Raw genomic sequence first — 19,603 nt, 5'->3', positions numbered from 1 at the left:
TTAATGTTTCATAGATAGGTTTTTTTTTTTTTGCTTTTCCAAATTGCTTGCTTGTTGTACTCGTATAGGAACCCTTGTGAAATCGGCTTTTAGCAACACCGCAAGGAAAAATATTTACTGTACTGGGTCGGAGAGAGGCACAGTGGTAAATCTCGAAGCAGAGGTTTCCAGATATTGTGAAGGTCTTACAGTACAATAACATTCATCAGCGCTCTGGCACCATTGTTTGGCCGGTGTTGATAGCTGTTTGCACTGTGCCAATCGTGACTCCCCGATACGGCAGAGGAGGAAGACCCACTGTGGGGTCCCACCCTTGCAGCGGTACGCCCCAAACAGCTGCCCAGCCAGTGTAAACCAAGTGTGACAAAAACCCCGGGTGATAAGGAAACGCGGTGACAACCAATCAAAATACTGCTGTTGTTCTTGACTCACTGCACCGCAATGGGCAGTCACTCAAGGGGCTCGCTCCTTTTTCCGATGTGTGTGATTATATATAGTGGATGAACATATAGAGCTGAGACAAAAGTTTGAACCAGCATGTCAAAAATGATTAATTCACAGTTAGATTAATTAATATGACAAGCTCCTTAATTGTTTTGGACATTTTTGATGAAAAAAAAAAAACATTCAAATTTCAGCAAAACACAACAAAAATGGTCCAGCTTACCTGGTTTCGGAGGCTTCCCGCCTTGTCCTGCCGAGTGAAGACAAATAAAAGTCATGTTTGATTAAGGCCATGCTTTTGCCCAGTAGTATCAAACAAAACAAAAACATTATTTTTATTTTTTCAACTTAACCAGCAAGAATCAGTCTTTTAAAAAACAAATACACATCTCTCCCTTTTTCCTCTTTGTAAATGCGTTCTGTGTGGCAGCATAGGTGGACAACATTAAGATGTTAGACCTCTAATATCAAAACAGGGAAACAGAAAGCTATTTATTTTAGTAACAGAAAACCAAACAGAAAGTGTCGTCAAGGGCAGAAAATGAACATTTAAAACGGGAGACTCAAACTAATACAACAGACTTGGACTAGGCTGAGACAATCTTGTTGTCTGCTTGTATCTTAGTTGATGAAACGACAACGTCAGAGATGTTAGAGGTGAAACAACGACCAAACAGACAAAGGGAGACAAGGACTATTTAGACAAAAGAGCTGGAAAACACGGGTGAAAACAATCAAGGGCAGGACTGACAATGAAACACAAGTGATGAACTCAATGGGACAACAAAAAAGTGAGAAAACCGAAACAGGAAGTAAAATACATAAAACGCAAGGGAGACAAGACTATCAAAATAAAACAGGAAACACTAAAACCATGACACATGGAACTGATTTATGATTTCTGTCTGCCTACCTGCTCCATATCCTCCATATCCTCCACGGCCGAGACCAGCAGGTCCGACACCGCCTGGTACCCAACCTCCGGGTCCCACACCACGGCCTGCTCCACCGTATGCTCCTGTTGGCCCGGGTCAAATAGCCACCAGTGTCATATTAGTCTTGAAGACATTAATCGGCAACACCAAGACATTGTCACTTGGTTACATTCGCTGAGCCGAGGTCGCTCTTACCGAGCATGTGTGAGAGAAATGTGCAACAGGCTTCAGTTTCACGAACCTCATAATGACTTCCAAGTGATTTAACAGCAACCAGGGGCGGGCGCCAGCACATTGTTTATCCCGGGGTTATGATGATTTATGCTTACTATGGTGGTGTGACACAAAAAAAATCCCTACCATGTGTGTCCTTGAGATGTGACCAAACCGAAGCTGTGTGGACGTGGGGTATGTCTTAAGAACAACAATCTGCTTTCCCTTGTTTTAGGTGACACGCAGCTGTTTCACTGTTGTGCCCCGGACTTGAATTGATTGAACAAAGTGGTTTCAAAAACCTAATTGGTAGAGTTTTGAAACCCATTCATACATTTCAGTCACTTTACTTTGTGATAGTTGTAGCAATACAGCAATCAGTTGATGTTTGTTTTATACTAATAGACTATTCATGTATGAGTAAATACGATTTGAAGGCAGGATGAGTGTTGCCGTTGACTGGACAAAAGGCTAAAACCTTGGATTTAGTCAATGAAGTGATTTGAATGTAAGGAAAGACATAGTGGAAGAGCAAAGAGGAGATTTAGAGGACGGGGTCAAATGGAGGCGCATGATTGGCTGCAGTGACTCCTGAAGGAAGCAGTCCAAAGGAGGAGAGGTCAGTTTTGGGCAGCGCCATTGGAAAAGAACAAGTGGAACCCTTTCTTGAATTATGCATTTTGTGCTGTGCTTTCAGCAAATGAAATATGACACCCCAGGCTCAGACACACCGAGTATGAACTCAAACACGGTGAACAGAATGCATGCTCTTCCACTCACCTGGCACTTTAGCGGGTTTATAGCCTTGAGCGACGCCTCCAGAAGAGCCTTGCAACACAACAAGTACAGAGTAAATCGAGTTACAGCGTTTCCACATTCAGTCATAAATAAATTGACAGGCCGTGGTGTGGGACCCAGAGTTTGGCAAGGCACATTGTTTTAGTCTCTCTTGGGACACCAGGGAAATCCCTGTAATATCTTCCACCATCTGACATTTTGAGTTTGTCTATTATAATTGAGTGACACTGTGTGCAAAAGGTCACACTGTTTCATAAAATGAATGCAGTTGTTTCAAATGCTGCTTGTTGTTGTTGTTGTTGTTGTTATACAACATATCATCCAAATATGTTGTAATCTGTAACTCTTCAGGGTGATTTGACGCATCGTTACCTGGAAAAAATCCAGTTCCTGGTCCAGTGCCTGCTCCCGGTCCGACCCCAGTATTAGGTGGCACATACACACCTGGAACATGGAACAGAAAATAAGGGATGACCCACCAAGACCCTCGAGTGCGACAACTGTGAGTGCAGTCATAAGAGCTCACAACCATTGGTGTTTTCTTTTCTTTTTTTTGTTTCACTGGAAAATTTCACCATTTGCTTGGTAAACATTCTCAAACACTTTTCAGTTTCCCTGACAGCAAAACTGAAATAATTTCTGGCCGCATGCATCCGACCCTGCTTGGGTCCTAACAGCGAGGAGGTGCAGAGTGAAAAATGAAACTTCGGCTACAGCCGGAGGCAAAGCACATAGACGTGCTTCGAGTTTCGGCGAGAAGATAATGAGGAACATTTTGAAGTTGATGAAGTGCTGCAGTTGGGGACATGTTTTCAGAAAGTGGCTGCGGGACTGTGGGAAGTTTTAACTTAAGCCTTTGCCTCATTTCTTGCCTGACTCCTGGCTGTGACCCAGGTAAACTCCTCTGATGGTCGTTCTGTAAGGCACAGCAACAGAAATAAAAAGCAAAAAATAAATAAATAATGTATGTAAAAATGCCTCAGTTGTTCCGGGACAGCAAAGGACCGAATCCAATGGGACAGGTCAGCTGTGGCCAAGACCATAAAGTTGTCGTTTGTGAGAGAAAAACCTGGTTTAAATCAGTGAAGACAAGACGGGGTGGAGAGGAAAAGGGACTTCAGGACCTCCGTAATTTAGCTTAATGGCTCTTACATGTGTTGGAGGCCTATTAATTCAAAACACATGTCAATGGCGTCCGCGTGTTTCTTAGCGAATGCTGTGCGAACACTGCACCTTGGGCTCCGTCCACGGTGTGCGGTCATCAGGCGAAGAGCATTGCAAGCTATTATTGTCTAATCTAGTCGAGCGAGGTCACAAGAAAGCTTCTGCCGAATGCCAAGCTGGAAACACATAAGTGGTTCATTATACACCAGTGCGTTGCTGTGCTCCGCTGATCTCTTTGCCACCAACCAACAGATTTCATGAATTTGCATGGAAGTCAGATCCGTGCGGGGCTCTGGCAACTGGACGAAAAGAAACTGAGGAGTTTGGAGGGGATGTTGGAGATAATTGCTGGAATCAATAGTGGCTCGATCGATAGATGGCAAAATAGAGGGACGTTGTATCAGTAATGATTGAAGTCTGGACCACATTGGCCCTGCTTAGACACATTCGTTGGAAGACATACATTCGGTTTGGTTTGGGGCCTAGAGACCCCCTTTCCATATCCATAAAATGTGATGCTGGGCGAAACCCGCGTTGGTGACCTTTGTCTCTTCGTTCTAATGGGTCACGGTGTTGGGTTTGCAGGATTTGTTGGTCAGTCCTTGTAATCACAGAGCATGCACAAGCGCAACGGAGATATAAAATGTTATTGCCAGAAGTATCGCACATTTCCAGCGAGACTCCATAAAAGCTACAGTATTAATCGCAAATCCGCCCCCAATGCTAATGGCCTCGTCAGCTTTTCACATCTGTGTCTGCTTGGGAAGACATCCACGGCTTTAGATGACTTGAAATAAGGGGATGTCGAGCAGGAATAAAGCCTGAACATGGCAGCAGTGAAGCACCTTGGGTGCCAGCAGCAGCAGCTATTAAACCTTGGAGAGGAAGAAGATGCAACAGCTGCACAGCTTAGTAGTGAAGGTAAAGGATCACGCAGCCAAGAGAACACTTGTTAAGTACGCAAACAGTCAAATGGATTTGAAAGACATTTAGGAAATACGTTTAAGAAAAGGATGCGAGACAAGACAGACCTTTTAAAAAAGGAAGAAAAAAATAGGAGAAGGTAGTGGAAAATTACAAACATTTCAAGACAACGTGGCAATTCTGAAGTTCAGATATAAAAGCGGCTTGTTTGTTTTAAAGCTAACTCCAGCAAACTGATACTGTTGATACTCCAAAGCTTCAATCCAGATCTGATGCGGTAAACATATTTGTCTGTTTTCCATTCAGAGCAAGGCTCAGTTTTCCTCAGAATTATGCCGTGTGCCATCGGGGCTTAGTTAAGTACGGTCGCAGCAACCTGATTTTCTCTCTTTTCTTTTAGCCGAACTGCAAAATTGAAGGTATCAGCCACAGCCTCTGGATCATTAATGCAGGCAGGATAAAACTGGTCAGATTGGGATGTTCTGTGCAACGGGCGATAGATGATGGTGGGGAGATTTGGCAGAAAAATTTGGCAGAAAAAAAGAACACTAATAGAAACTCATAATCCTGCAGGCTTCGATGAAAAATTAAAGATCAACCTGAGCACCTGTGGAGAGTCAGGCATTAGATTTGGAGGCAATTCAAATTGAGCTGTTCATGAACTGAACTGAACTGAACTGTTCATGAGCACTGCTGCCCAATCCAGTGGATCTGAGGGTCGCCCTCAGGTGAAGTCCCCACATATCGGTTGATTGTTCCAAATTGTAATCGGTCATTTCACAACCAAAAGCAGGATTTCCTGTCTCGGCAGTGCAAGCGAGTCAAAGGGGAGTGTGTGTCTGCTCCAGCTTCCCTATCGTGCTCCTGTGCCACCAAAGAGTGCATCAGGTTCACCGTGACCCTACATCCAAGCGGGATACACACTTCCCGCTGCCCGGTGACCCAGCTGCATAAATACACTTCCACAATTCTTGGTGATTGTGTGAATCATCATCATCATCATCATCATCATCACCATCATCATCATGACACTTGCTTGTATTCCTTGTGACCCCGGCCAGGTCATGGGAATGTGCTAGAATTTGTGCGCAGAGGAGAAAAGTGAGTTGTAGAGCACAAGGGGATTAAATGGGAGAAGTTATTTTATGGTTTTGATTCCAGGCAAGAGTTCTGAAGTAAATGTGACTATTGGTGAATAAATAACTCCGCAAAGGGGGATTTGCAATGTTTTACCGCCAAACAGTCTGAATATGCAAGAAGGATGTGTACTTGTGCAAATCTCATAAATTCTGTCAGGTTTGTGGGCTGAAGGTTGAGCAGCGTTTTTAACACTGTGTGCAAGTTCAAAAGAAGTGTATAAAAGCTATGCCTTTACGACAACATCTCTCAAGTCTGTCGACGACGGGGGGGCTCCCCGAAATATACGGGACAAAGTGAAGTGCGTCCCGTATCAGTTCATTCCGGGACAGGTTTTTTAGTTGCCAAATACGGGACAATCGCGTATTTTACGGGAGGGTGGGCAACCCTATCTAAACCGCAGACAGAAATCAAATGAGGTTTTGTCATTTTCCCTAAAAAACGGGACAAATTGTGTCCCGGGAGAGATTTCATTTTTCCCGGGACAGGTGGTGAAAAAAGAGAACAATTCTGGGAAACCCGAGGCAACCCTAACAACAACATGAACCTAAAACGTGTGTACGGACTACGGACTATTCTCACAATTAAAACAAAATGGACCTGTTGTAAATCAGTAGAAAATGAGTTCATTGTTTGCGAGCTACCACGCGCTACAGCTAGCTGTTAGCTTACAACTAGCTAGGTCAGTGGTCAGGCGGTATAATCATGAAGGTGGCTACAAACGTTTTGGAAAATTCACACCTTTCTCTTATTTGAAGTAGATGATGCTTGAAACCCCATAACTTACTGAAATCAAGAACACTTCTGTGCTAAGATGACTTTTCATGAGTTCAGTGAGGAAATAACTGTAACACAACCGCTTCTCTGAGATTTGAATCTTTTTCATTCCAGCCCAGTATTATTTGACTAATGAGGTGAAAGCGCAGGGAGCACTGGGACGAGGACAGGCATGGTCAACTTAAGCTGCACTTTTGAAATTGCATTTAATCAAAACTCATTGAAAGAAGAGCAAGAGATAAGGCTAAAGGCAGTTCCTGTCCTTATTGACGTTGGCCTTAATTTGGTCAATTTGGTTACCACAGGGCTGTAGTGCACCTCAAATAATGTCTGACATCATCATACAGACACACTGCACCATAAATCATGAGGCATGAGAGTGTTTATCATCTGTAATATTGGTCCCTTAGTATCGTCAGACTTGATGCTGGGACGGAGGGAATACTGGGAAGGCAGCCAGTTGTTACTGTAAAGAAAACAAGTTCAATGCACTGAAAATGGTCCAGGGGTAAGACGGGGACGTCTCTTTCTGGGCTCACGCTGCATTGTTCACTATTTTTCTAATCATTTTCCTGTCAGAGGTCCAGGTGTGTTTCACATGGGCTGTTGCATGGAATTTCTGTTCACTTTTCACGTTGCCAACTCATTACTATGTTTGTCATAAACGCAAAGCCAATTTTGTTTTTTTTTGTTTTTTTGAAGGCTGGGCCCAAGTGTGAGATCTGTCTGTCACGATGTGGGGGAAGCATGTGTCACATTAGGCGCTACATGTTTAAATGAATTGCATTCCAAATGTTTTCTCAGTCTCATTCCAGCACACACAGATTCCAGTCACCGAGAATCAGCGGCAGCAAGGTCGTAAACCCCACAGTCGTGCCCTCAAGTGCAACGGCCGCACGTCATCCCAGTAAACTACACTTCTTTCTAAGGTGAACAGCAGTTGATGAAATGGCTGAGACACGTCTTGAAGGGAGACATAAAAAGAAAACTCACCTCATAAACTTTAATGCAGCTATGCACTTGGCAAGAATCAACCCTCTAACAGGTAAAGAAAGGAAGAAAATGACACTCATCTGCAGTCTGCAGTCACCTTGAAGACGATTTCTGGCTCGCACAGCTTTTTTTTTTTTTTTTTTGCATTTTTTTTGAATGGGCCCTTTTAAATCATTTAAAATCTTTCTTTAAAAGACAAAACTTTATAAAAACTGGGCATTTTGGATTTGTAAATGGGCAGTTTATACATTCTAACAGAATTCAGAAGTAGTCTTGAGAACATAAATAGCAATATATTACCAGTGTGAATGTGCAATATGGTGTAGTGCACCGGCAGTTTGTTTTTCTAGATATAGAACAACTCAAATTTAGGAGGTTATAATCTGATACTATAGTGCAGTATTTTATGAGACTTTATGAGTCTTCATGTTCAGCTGATTTAGTTTTAGGTTCACCTTAAAAATAATATTTGTTTTTCTTAAAAAAAAAAAAAAAAAAGATGTATGGCACATTTGTTAGGAGTCTTTGCTGTTGTTGACATGCTTCCCTCAAAAAGTTCTCACAGCAACACAATTCATATACTGTATGTGGAAAAATTCACTTAAAAAATACTTTCAATCTTTCGAAGCAGAAATTCCATCATAGAAACACATCACTGACTATTTGCAGATGCAGTCTGGTGACTCATGATGCTTTTGGACAAAGTCAGGTCGTTTTTAATGTGGAACAGTCTTTAAGGATTTTTGTTTGTCTTGAGTGGTTTTAATTTACTTCTGTATATTGTATTCCTGCAAACCGGAGTGCAGGACAAAGTGGGTATTGATGGATGGATGGAATATTGTGTTGATTTTTTTCTATGGAAGAATCCTTTTGCAACTCTCACAACACACGCTCACACACGCATATACAACTTTCTTTATCTTAATTTGTGTCACTCTTAGCCATTGGTCAGTGAGAACAAACCCTCCCTCGTACTACACTGTAGTCTTCAGTGTAAGTTTATGTGCAGAGAAAAGTGAAAAAAAAATAGCCATTAGCCAAAAAGCATTTTTATGTGCAATTATGCGTCATGCTTGTATTGGTATGAGTCATGCTATTTTGAGCTGCTAGTGATTTTTATTTGTTATTTTTGTTCATTAGTTTAAAAAAAAAAAAAGTAATTCCAGACAGTTTTATACTTGTATAGTTTCAAGCCCTGAAAACTCGTAGATCTGTCTTGAAGTCCTCCCATCCTCAATTGCGTTTACGCATTCAGTCTACGATAAGTAAGCTTTGAGAAGAACGAGCACACAGGCAACATTCAGGTGTCATTCATGATAGAATGACACAGCAGATTGGTCTTTGCTGTCCACTGGCTTTAGCAAGACTTTATACAAAAAAATAAATAAATAGAAAATAACTAACAAGGCCCTTTGCAGCTATTACCAGTAGTGGAAAAACACTGTTGGCAACCTGCTCTGTTAGAAGTAAAACTGAAAGAAGGAAGACGGATTGTCCAGTTTTGAGAGTGACAAATGGAAGGTCTTTATTTGCACTTATTAAGGTTGCTTCCTTTTGTATATTGGCTTTGGATATGTGAAACACGTCCCGTCAACACATGGAACATTAAACCAGACAGGTGAGGTTGATGTCAGGAGGATAAAAGCTCACTAAGGCCAATCCTCGGTGACACATGTGTGCTTGCATTAGGGTTCTTCTCTCGGGGATGAGGGTTACTGAGCTCACTAATGCTGACTAGAGGAAGAAGTTAGGAAACTGTAAGTCACAACTCCCTTTGTTATTGAATTAGAGTGCAGCCAATGACGGCGTTTTCCAAAGACCCTCCCATGTTTATGACGACTTTTACAATTGATCTTTATGACTAGAGAGAGTGAGTGTTACCTCATTTACAAGAGGCCGGTGAGTAATGTGACATTTTCATGACCCTGTGATGTGGCCGTTTAATAATTGCTTTTTTACTGGCTAATTAAATTCCTCAGAGAAAACAACTTAGGCGGTGATTATTGTAGGCATGTAAATCCAAGACATACACAACGCACACACACACACACACACGCACATACACAGTCAACCTCACAAAAATAAATGAGGACATTCCTCAGCCTTTAAAAGTCAGCACAGTGTAGCATCCAAATAGAGCTCTCGATGGCAGCGCGTTGCAACTGGTCTCAGCCAATTTATTTTGCACGTCTGCACAAGTTTTTCCGTCATTTTTGACAAAATCTCTCAAAAGGAAGTTTTGGCCAACTAACCACTTTCCCAGAAGATCTTTTTTCCCCCTGTATGGAAAGCTCTCATACTTCGGCACAGAGACAAAGAGACAAACACTGTGGTTCCTGGCACTCTCACATCTCCTGTTATCGGACATGTGACAGCTGGACTGCTATCAGTCACTGCCTCCACTTTCCGCAGAGTGCTGCAGGGCGGAGGAGGAACGTGAGGATCATCAAAGACAGGAAAAGTTTTTTTTTTTAATGCGAAGCGCAATCGGGTACCCCGACCTTCTTTCTTTCTTTTTTTTTTTTTTTATCTCCTTCCTGCGCGGCCTCGTCTGTGGAAAAGAGTTTTTACTGCCACGGCAGGTGACATTTTAGCAAAGCTGTCATCGCACAGTCGCCCGCCTTCAAACTGCCTGGAGGGAGCCGAGCCCTCCCACTGGTATTCAAGAGGAAATCATTACAGCATTAACGAAGGCATGCTTTGAAAACCAAAGAAGATGTTCCTAACAGCTGTTTTGTGGCAGTATCTCAGCACCAGTATGTAGAAAGGAATTAGGCCGGGCTTAAGAGATCACAGGAAAAAACAATGACACTATGACATTGTGACTTTTCTGTTTTCTGTTTTCAAGCAACGGGCCAAACTCCAGCATGACTTCAAACATTTCCAAATTTGATTTGAATTTGAAAAATACATTTTAGATGTTTAAATGTCTGCAGGATGTGATTTTGGAGTTTTTGTTGTATGTGGAAAAAAAAAAGAAAAGAATCCAAAGCCACTTGAAAGAATCTTATGGATGAATCACAAGAGTAACTGAACACAGTTTTATCAGCACAATTTATCAACATAGTCTTGATATCTTCAGGACTCAGCTGAGAAAGAATGACATCAGCGCTCAAATTTATGTAAGACATGAAAGGTAAAGAGGTCCCCATCTTGTTGGAACCAAAGGCTAAAGTAGGCAGAACAACTGCACTTCCATGCCAGTCATTAAGACTAGCTACTTTATACTTTATACTTTATACTATAATCCATCAGAATTAATTATTTTATTTTAATTTTTTGATTGGATGGAATTTACAAAGCAATCCAAATCCATGCTCCCTGCTATGTTGACCACAGAAATCATGGCATTATTTTAATAGTTTTCCTTTGAGACTGGTATTTGTTTGCACTAGACACGCAGTTATCAATTTGGTTTGTAAATTAATTAATTGATCAGTTGATTAACTTCAATTAACAAATCAAATAAGAACAATGCAAAGAAGGACTTGTGTCCTTTTCGAACAAAAACACTAACTATCCTGGCATTGTGTGTGTCACAATAAGTGTCCGTATGAAACACAACAGAGCCAATGTTTACTGGCGACGGAATTCTGGAAATGAAACTTTGATTGAGGAAAATTGTTATAACAAATTATTGCTTTAATCAATTTGATTTCATTTCATTTGATTAATCAATTAATTTGCTTAATCGATTAATCGTTTCTCTCTAACGCTCTCTCTTCTCTAGTATGCACTCATAGACCAAGCATGGTATTTAAAGTCTACTTATATTTAAGACATTTGGGTATCAGACATGACAGTGTCCTCTGTTGGCTTCAAGGTGGGGACCATTGCATGAATGGAGGTGTCCCAAAAATCGTTCTTTGTTGAGTGTTTGGGGGGTTTCTTAGGTATTTCTATGGGGATTTTGTTGACTTTGGTCTTGGGACCAAGGCTATCCGCTTTTCTGTGCACTGGTCTAACCTGTAAAACACTCTTACCAGTAGTTACAGCTAAAACGGCGATGATGCAAAGGGTGACTCTCCAGCCAAGCAACGTGCTATAGTGCAAAACAGCAACCAGTGCATAAAATTGGCCTATTAACACTTTCCCAGGATGCGTGCCAGGCTACGATATAAATAGGTGGAATTGCCCAACCGCTTCTTTCCCCAATAGCACACAACACTGGCCAGTCAGTGTTTGAAACCAATGGACCTTTCCCTCAACAAGTACAAAATGAGCTCACCTTGCTGTAAAGTACACTCAGCCTGACTCTACTTAACATCAACCAATTAAAATGATGTTGGGTCCAGCACTAAAGATGGTGGAGAAAGTGAACAAAAAAAAAAAACAAACCCAAAAAGCTCCCTGAAGAAAAACTGTCTAGTTCTGGCTGTGCTTGAAACGCTGCCTTGAATTGTGGTGGAGGAGCGAGCTCTGGGATGCCCCTGTCACATCAATCCTCTGTTCTGTGGTTTGCAGTCAAGGTTGCCAAGAAGAAGGATCAAAGGGCCAACGCATCCACAACGTGCACGATCCCAAAGCGGCCCGAAACACCGCTTGCTCCAGGAATCCAAACCGTCACTTTAGGTTCTTCTTTTACAGCTGTACTGTCAGCCGTCACTGATTAATGCGCTAAATACCTCCAAAGTCTGGTGAAACTGCACAGTGAGGAAAACTGGCTTCCAGCAGCACTTAAGAAAACTTTTCACAACGTCTTATTTTCTTCGGGGACGGCGCAAACAAAGCGGCTATTTTCCACTTTTCATCGCCCTGCGGCTTCTGTTCTTCAGAGTTGCACTATTAACAGCGTCTGTCAGGGACGCCAAAATAAAACTTCCACCAAGAGTCTTCCAGGATGTTCCAGGAGGATAAACACGGAATAAGTTAAGATATAAAGGCAAGAATCTACAAACCAGTTTTAAAATGTCAACCTAAAAAATTTGTAAAAAATTACACATTTAAAAAGGAATTAAAGAACAAACATGATGAAGTTGTTAGAAGAGGAGCTGACGAATTGAATCAATTTTCTTAGTCTGGGTTTGGTTACGTTTATTAAAAGCGGCATTGAAAAAGCAAGCCCAGGCTACATCATCACACATTTATTTTGATAAGAATAACAACCCATCCTCTTAGCCCGCAAGACAAGTGTTGTCTGTTCGGAGAGCGCAGAGGGAAGTCTGGCACTGTCATTGGAGGAACTAGAGACGTTCCTGCGTGAAGTCACAAAGTCAATAGATGTGATTTATTTATTCATTTATTTTCAATTTCCAGAGATGTTCTTTAGCTGCCAAGGAAACCTTTCACGCTATCTTTCGGGGGGGAGAGTTTATTATGCGGAGGCAATAATGGCGGGATCAGGTGTTAATGAGGTTGATGGTGCTCTCCAAGGATTCACCCTCTGTCCACAAGAAGACAATTTAGTTTCATCCAAGTAGGGGAGGACACAGGTGGAAGCAGTTTAGATGCCACAGAAATGTTTGACATTGACGGTCTTGTGAGTTCAAAGTGGAGCTGCTAAGCCAGTAGTGATATTTTTTGGCTGCCTGACGAAATACATATTCTGCCCAAATCCATCTTAAAATCTTAACTGGCACACAGCAGGCAGATTAAAAGACAAGTGAGTCATGAGACGGGAGAGGGAAAAGCCAATAAGTCATTTAGGTGATACGATCTGATGGAAACTGACTCGCTAGATTTTGGTGATTGAATCAAAGGAGGGAGCCGAAGACGCAGGGGAAAAAAAGAGACTTTATATGGACAAAACATTCCCTTAGGCAACCCAGCAATCTAGAGGGATTCCTTCATGCGAAGGATGGGACATGTGGACACAGGATTCCAGCTGTGACTTTTTAAACTGATCTAAACAACAACAAAAAAGTTGAGCCGACTCCAAGGGACTCCAGCATCCAGATGCTGGGCCGTGTTTATCTCTATCTGTCTGGGAAAGAGAGACGTGCAGCCAAGAACACAGACCAGCGACTCAATGAAAACAGCGCGCAGGAGAAAAGACAATTCACAGGATGCGTCAGAGTGCTGAGTTGAGAAAAAAACAAAACAAAACAGAACAATGTTGACAACCCGGCCACTCTCCCACTTTTGACTGTGTGAAAAACAGAAGACGCGGTGTCAAAGCAGAGCTGACGCTGGAACCCCTTGAATCTGCCTGACGACTCTCACATGCAAAACAAGGGAGTTCAGCTCTGCCAATGTGTGGGCTGAGACGCGTGAGTAGATGCCAAGGCTGCATTGAGAATGAACCTCTTGGCTGACTGCTCGATGTAAGCGTGAGCTTTACATGCATGCATATGATCAGGATATGCACGAAAACCATTGTTATGTTGTCATGATGCAAGTGTCTTGTCACAACGTCAACAGACATGTGAATGTGTGGGAGCAACTTTACATGTTGGTCGTTTTGCAAATATAACCAAACATCTGGCCATTGAAAGTCTAGTTGGGTGAAATAACCTTTAAGGTCAACACTGGGATTGTGTGTTTAAGAGTAGAAAATGAGTGAAATCATCTCATCAAGCCATGTGATGAAGTTGTAGCAGGGATTGTGTCCATTGAAACCATTGTTCTTCGTCTTTTTTAAAACAGTTTAAAGTTTAAACAACTTTGCTGCAGCACTTTTTTTTATGTAAGGGGAAAATTAAAGCCCCCCCCCTTCTGGCCTCAAGGTTCTGATCGAAGAGCAAAGGGCTCGCAAACAGAGAGAAAAATGTAAGTTTTCCGAAGAGGTCGAGTCAGTTTTGGGGCTCACCTGCGGCACACACTTACCTCCTTGCAGCGAGGGCTGGATCAGCGCTGAGAGCCAGAGTCCACAGAAGAGCAGCAGCAGCAGCGCGTGTCTGCCTGCCATCTCGCTTCCAAAGTGCGTCACTCCTCCGTCTCTGTGTCTCTCTGAATCGGCCGGTTTGACTCTCTTCTAGAAAGCCAAGAGCATGCGCCTTTAAGGATCTGGGCGAGGGTGGGTGGCGGAGGTGGGTGGGGTAGGGGGAGATGAAAAAAGAGCAGGGGTGGGGGGGGGAGATAAGGGCAGACGACTTGTAATCAAGAGTCTGGCTTGAGGGAGGGAGGGGGGGCTCCTCCTGTTTGAATGGACCAGCAAGCTATTTTCATCCCCTCAGTGTCTGGTGTTGGTGTTTTTATTCTGGTCACTCCTGCCAGTGAGGAGGGAGGGAGGGAAGGAGGACGATCAGGGGGAGAGAGAGAGAGAGAGAGAGAGAGAGAGAGAGAGAGAGAGAGACACCCCCACCACCCCAACCTCATCCAGAAGGAATTATTGAAGCGTCTGCCAAGCATTTGCACAGATTCTAGGCAAACTTATCATGAAAAAGCTGCAAACACAGATAATAGTTCACTTTTCTTTTCATTTCTTTGCAAACTTGAGCTGTAAGATCACTGAAAAATCGAGGGAGTGGGTCCAAAAGGCCCGGCGGGTGTGGGGAGGGGGGCTTCTCCGCATCTGTCCCCAGAAATACCAGCAGACGGAATGAAATCAGCGGCTGCGGAAAGGAGCTGGGAACGGCATCGCACTGTCTGTCCGTGTGTGCATGCATGTGTGTGTGTGTGTGTGTGTGTGTGTGTGTGTGTGTGTGTGTGTGTGTGTGTGTGTGTGTGTGTGTGTGTGTTGGGAAACCGTCTGCATCCCATAATGACACCACTGGGAGCGAAGGAGCCAAGAGGCATTGAACCTGCTGCTGTGTGCAGCCTCCGAGCCAATTCGTCAGGAAAATTGTCGTTGTCAGCCCGGCAGCCGATCTCAGACGTGCTCCGCCTCAGACGGCTCGAGCAGCTGCCGGCCAACAATGAGCACGTCGACGAGCACTGCACGCCGTCTGCGCACGGGCGGTGAACCACCAAAGAGCAGCAAACTGTGCGTGACTTTTATTTACAAAGACAAAAGTCCTCAATCTAAGAGATTGACCTTTAACCTCACGGTATTCAGAACTTTTACTCTGGCTCTACTGATTTAAAAAGGATGCAAAAAAAAACTTTCAGGTTTCCTTTTTTTTTTTTTTTTTTTTATTAAAAATTCATCAACAGGTTGTCACACGGCAACTTTGCAACGTCTTGGGAGACGTGACTTACGGGACACATCCCCCCCAGACACCTGCGTGCACACAGACCTTGGCCCCCGGGCCGAGGCACCGAGGTTACGTCCGCCCGCCGGACGGGGGCTGTCGTTGTCCATCTTTTTATTTATTTATTTATTTTTTTCTCGTTTAGTCCCCGGGACACGTTATTGGGCTTTGGACGTGGAAGAGGTTGTGCAGAGGTGCTTTTATTTTGGCGAGCGCCGCGGCCAAAGTCGTTACTCTCTCAGACACAAACCTGACAGACGAGGCTGTTGCACGCATGCTAATGCGCCGCGCTTTCCAAGACACACACCATCCTTCATAGTGGTGACGTCTTCTGTTAGTGCTCATATTTCCTCGTGCTCCTCACGCCGACTTCCTTGAAAGCCCGGCGCAGGCATCCCAACAATCCCCCCCGGCTGCTTAAAGACCCCGATCAGTTCAGGAGCTTAAATAATGGAACGGGGTCATAAGGCTAATAAGACAAAGAATTTAAAAAGAGAAGGAAAGAAACCCTCATGAAACATCAAATGAATAGATGAATAAATAAACGCTGCAACGCTGCTGTCGTGCTCTTGGCGTGTTTCTTTCTTAATGATCAATACAATCCTACCCAAATTGTTGGACTGCACATGGTGAAGTTAAATCAGTGACAGAGCCAGTGACATTTACAATGGGTAAAAAAAAAAACGACGGGGCGGGAAGAAATTAAAAAAAAAAAAAAAAACCTTTTAATGAACATTAACGGCTCAAGCAAATTGGTCCGATAACATATGGTGCACATAAATGAGACGCAGCCGGTCCTCTTTGTCAGGAGGAAAATTGAAACCAGGAAAAAAAAAAAAAAAAAAAGGGCGAAAAAAGTCTCATATGAGGTTACCGGAGTGATAAAACACCACGAGACAGCACTGCCTTTACGTGCATTCTACACATACTAGTAATATAAGGATTAAAGTCGAACATATTTTGTCTTTGACTTCACAGGCAGAGCTCAACTGTCCAGACACGAGTGCTGCCATCAGGCACCGTGATGTAATTTGGAGTCAGAGTCTGGAGGTTTAAGAGCCAGTTGCTTGCACGGCTCAGCTGTCAGTCGTGAGGGAAATGACTAATTAAGTCTAAACTAATTAGTATTGTGCTTTTTTAGTTGGGTCCATGTCATGGCTAATGCGACTCCAGGGGGGAAGGGCGCCGCGACCGCAACTCGCCATCGTGGGGCCACCGATGAAAATGATTTTTTGGCACCACTTCAAAGGAGCTCTGTCCCTCTATTTTCACATCACGTCAGTGATGTCAACAAACGGACTTGGCCAGGAAGTAAACAAAGTACGCGAGCGCCTGGCCCACCTTGACGTCCCCGCTGAGCTAATGCGGCCGCCGCCGCCGCCGCCGCCGCCCCGCTCTAAGCCAGTGGTAACCCGCTACCTGCCCACAGCACGCCTCGCTTCACACAGGGACGAGGATTCCAGCAAGGGGGGGGAGAGAAAAAACAAAAAACATCTGTTTTTCGCCGTGAACTCATCAGATACATGACAAGACTTTGGTGAACGAGTCCAAAAAAATCTATTATAGTCAAGAACAGGGAAACAGGTGGAGCGCGTCCAGCTCTTATGATTACAGTAAATTGTTAGTTACAATCCAAACATGGAGAGGACGCTGACTTAATGCTGTATCCTGCATGGCACTACTCTCCCTGCGTTTGATTTAAAACCAAAAGCCCCAGCTGACTGGTCTGTTTGGGAAGCAAACGTGTACTCTGGATGAGAGCGGTGTTTTTTCTCCATTTATTATTAAGTCTAAATGTCTATTTTAGCTCACGTCTGGCGGGCGTCGCTCGGGCTGTGCTGAACACTGTTTTTGCCAGAGAGAAAGTCCGACTTTGGTGACTGGCGAGAGGCCGCACGACGACTTATTGTTAGTGATTAGAACTTCTTCTGTGGCTAGGTTCATTTGGGCGGCTAACTGCCTTCAAAGAAATGTGTTGCATCCCGTTTTGAGTTTGGGGTTGATGAAAGTCGTTCGCCACCTTCGCTGACAAAATCGTCTCGTGTTGCCGGCGTTGCTGTTTTCATAATAAAATGAATTAAGGAGCAATTTGGCAGAGGTGAGGTTAGCTAAATGTACCGGAACGCTGGTTGTTCTTGCACCAGTTCCAGATCCAAATCACTGACACTGATAATGAGCTTAAAACATTCGTTAAAAAGCACAATTCACTACATTTACTGTATTGGAATTTGTCTAATAGGCTGAACCACACATCGCTTCTTGTGAGGTACCGCGTGATTTTCAGTTTCCATGCGAGCGTCTATGGCTGCTCGTGTGTCTACATCTGTGTTGGGCAGATGCAGACAGTCAGACTCCCGTTGGGCATCCGTGCTTCTTTAGCATGCAACAATTTGCAGCTGCATAAACAAATTAGGTACTGCGCCACCTTCTTTTTGTGCTTTTGATTGCTTCAAGTACTGGCGTCGCCAACGATGCTCTGTTTTGGGAGACCAATTACATGCAAAACGGGCTGCAGCTCATCAGCCATCAACCCTGGTTCCATTTAAAACACAGGGGATATTTGTTCTGGCTGTTTGTGTCAGAGCTTTAACAGGCAGAGACGACAAAGACACAAGTCAGACCATTTTGACCTCGACATTCGGTATTCAGGTGCAACCAGACGTTAGCATGGCCTTGTTATTTAATGATACATGCTGCTAGTAAAACGTAAAGTCCAAGCAAGACACAAACGATATTGTGTCACCACGCAAGCCCTTCATCCCGACACTCACGGGCCAACACTTCTCTGTGAGGACTGAAACACTTTTGTGGACATGAGGCCCTCGACTTGCCAAACATGCGGGGCCTTTCTTCCATCTTGAGACGAGCAAGAATTACAAAAAGGTCCTTGTTTGAATGGCTCCGGGTATCTTCAGGCACAGTTGGCCGAACATCACAACGCAATCCGCTTCAACCTCCCAAGTATGTTTGGCTTTCTCGAGAGGGAAATTAAGCCTGAGGAAGATGACTTTTGAGGTTATCGCCAGCAAGCCTATCAACTCACTGAGGTAGAAGTACTTTGAATTCCAAGGCAGCAGAGGCTGTAATTACTAACAGACACAGAAGTTGATTTTTTTTTTTTTCTGCTCTCAAGTGCAAAGAGCATGTTTCACAGCTCAGAAACCAATCTAACTGCTGAAATATACAATGCACATGACTTCATTTTATATTATGTATTCTTGCATTTCTTTGTCCGTACATTTATCATGTACTACAGACATTTATCTCACAGGGCTACACAAGGGAAAGACAGAGGACATCGTTAATGTGATTTCTCACACACATACACACACACACACACACTTGATGAACAAATTATTACTTGTTTGTTATTAAAAAGATGTGTAAGATCTGCCTGCCACTGAACTGCCATAAATCCGTCAAGCTTTTCTCTTCAGCTGGATGTGTCTTCACCGCTTTCTCCGACAAGACACCTTTATGGACCTGATGAATGATGAGGAATCCTGAACGTCTCTCTCACAGAGGGTCTCTGTTTTCTATTACATTCTCGAAATCACAGTCCAACCAAACTCCTTGTTTGCATATTCATGAACCATTAGGCAACTGTGAGTGGTTTATTTGACCACAGTTGGTTGTTTTTGACAAGAAAATTGTGTGCAGTTGTGCCCTGAAGAAATGAAGGCCGTGCCTCCCACAGATGCAGATACTTCTTCCCAAAGTCTCCTCTCTTTTTGTCCTGTGCACACGAGAGCGCTTGACAAATTATCGACATCCTCATGGCACAAATGCAAATAGTCAACAAATATACCAGGCCAGGGGCCTGGACCACGATGCCAGTTCAGGGTATCTTCCTGTTAGTTGTCAATCACAATCACTTCAATCCTTTCGATACTGTGCTGTGAATTCACCCCAGGCTGGCAAAATCTCTTTAAATTATATCGTGCCATACTATTGTATTTACAACCTTCAGCATAAAGGTCAATTTAAAAAGGCCCAGTTTGACTAAGTGACCTTAAAGAATGTGGCAAAAGGCACAACGTTAAATATGTGTGTGTGTGTGTGTGTGTGTGTGTGTGTGTGTGTGTGTGTTTCAAATTTCTTTAGATGGAAACTACCCTGTCTTGATGATAATCCATTTCTGTAAAA

The 19,603-nt window shown here is 43.4% G+C and overlaps 1 protein-coding gene across 1 annotated transcript in view; it reads right to left on the bottom strand.

The window, feature by feature from the left end:
* The window catches only part of elna (elastin a), a 78,525-nt gene that overhangs the window by 20,001 nt on the left and 38,921 nt on the right, over positions 1-19,603 (bottom strand). The window contains exons 2-6 of the mRNA XM_076035968.1: positions 14,151-14,298; positions 2,763-2,834; positions 2,373-2,420; positions 1,358-1,462; positions 668-694 (exon numbers count right to left, since the gene is read on the bottom strand). Coding sequence (XP_075892083.1) covers positions 668-694; positions 1,358-1,462; positions 2,373-2,420; positions 2,763-2,834; positions 14,151-14,232 — 334 coding nt within the window. The 5' untranslated portion in view covers positions 14,233-14,298. The remainder of the gene's footprint in view (positions 1-667; positions 695-1,357; positions 1,463-2,372; positions 2,421-2,762; positions 2,835-14,150; positions 14,299-19,603) is intronic.

The sequence above is a fragment of the Nelusetta ayraudi genome, unplaced genomic scaffold (genome assembly GCF_046127955.1).
Source record: "Nelusetta ayraudi isolate G7.1 ecotype Tasmania unplaced genomic scaffold, CSIRO-AGI_Nayr_v1 ptg000048l, whole genome shotgun sequence".
Classification (NCBI taxonomy): domain Eukaryota; kingdom Metazoa; phylum Chordata; class Actinopteri; order Tetraodontiformes; family Monacanthidae; genus Nelusetta; species Nelusetta ayraudi.
The sequence above is the reverse complement of the archived record's forward strand: the minus strand, read 5'-3'. Positions and strand labels throughout refer to the sequence as shown.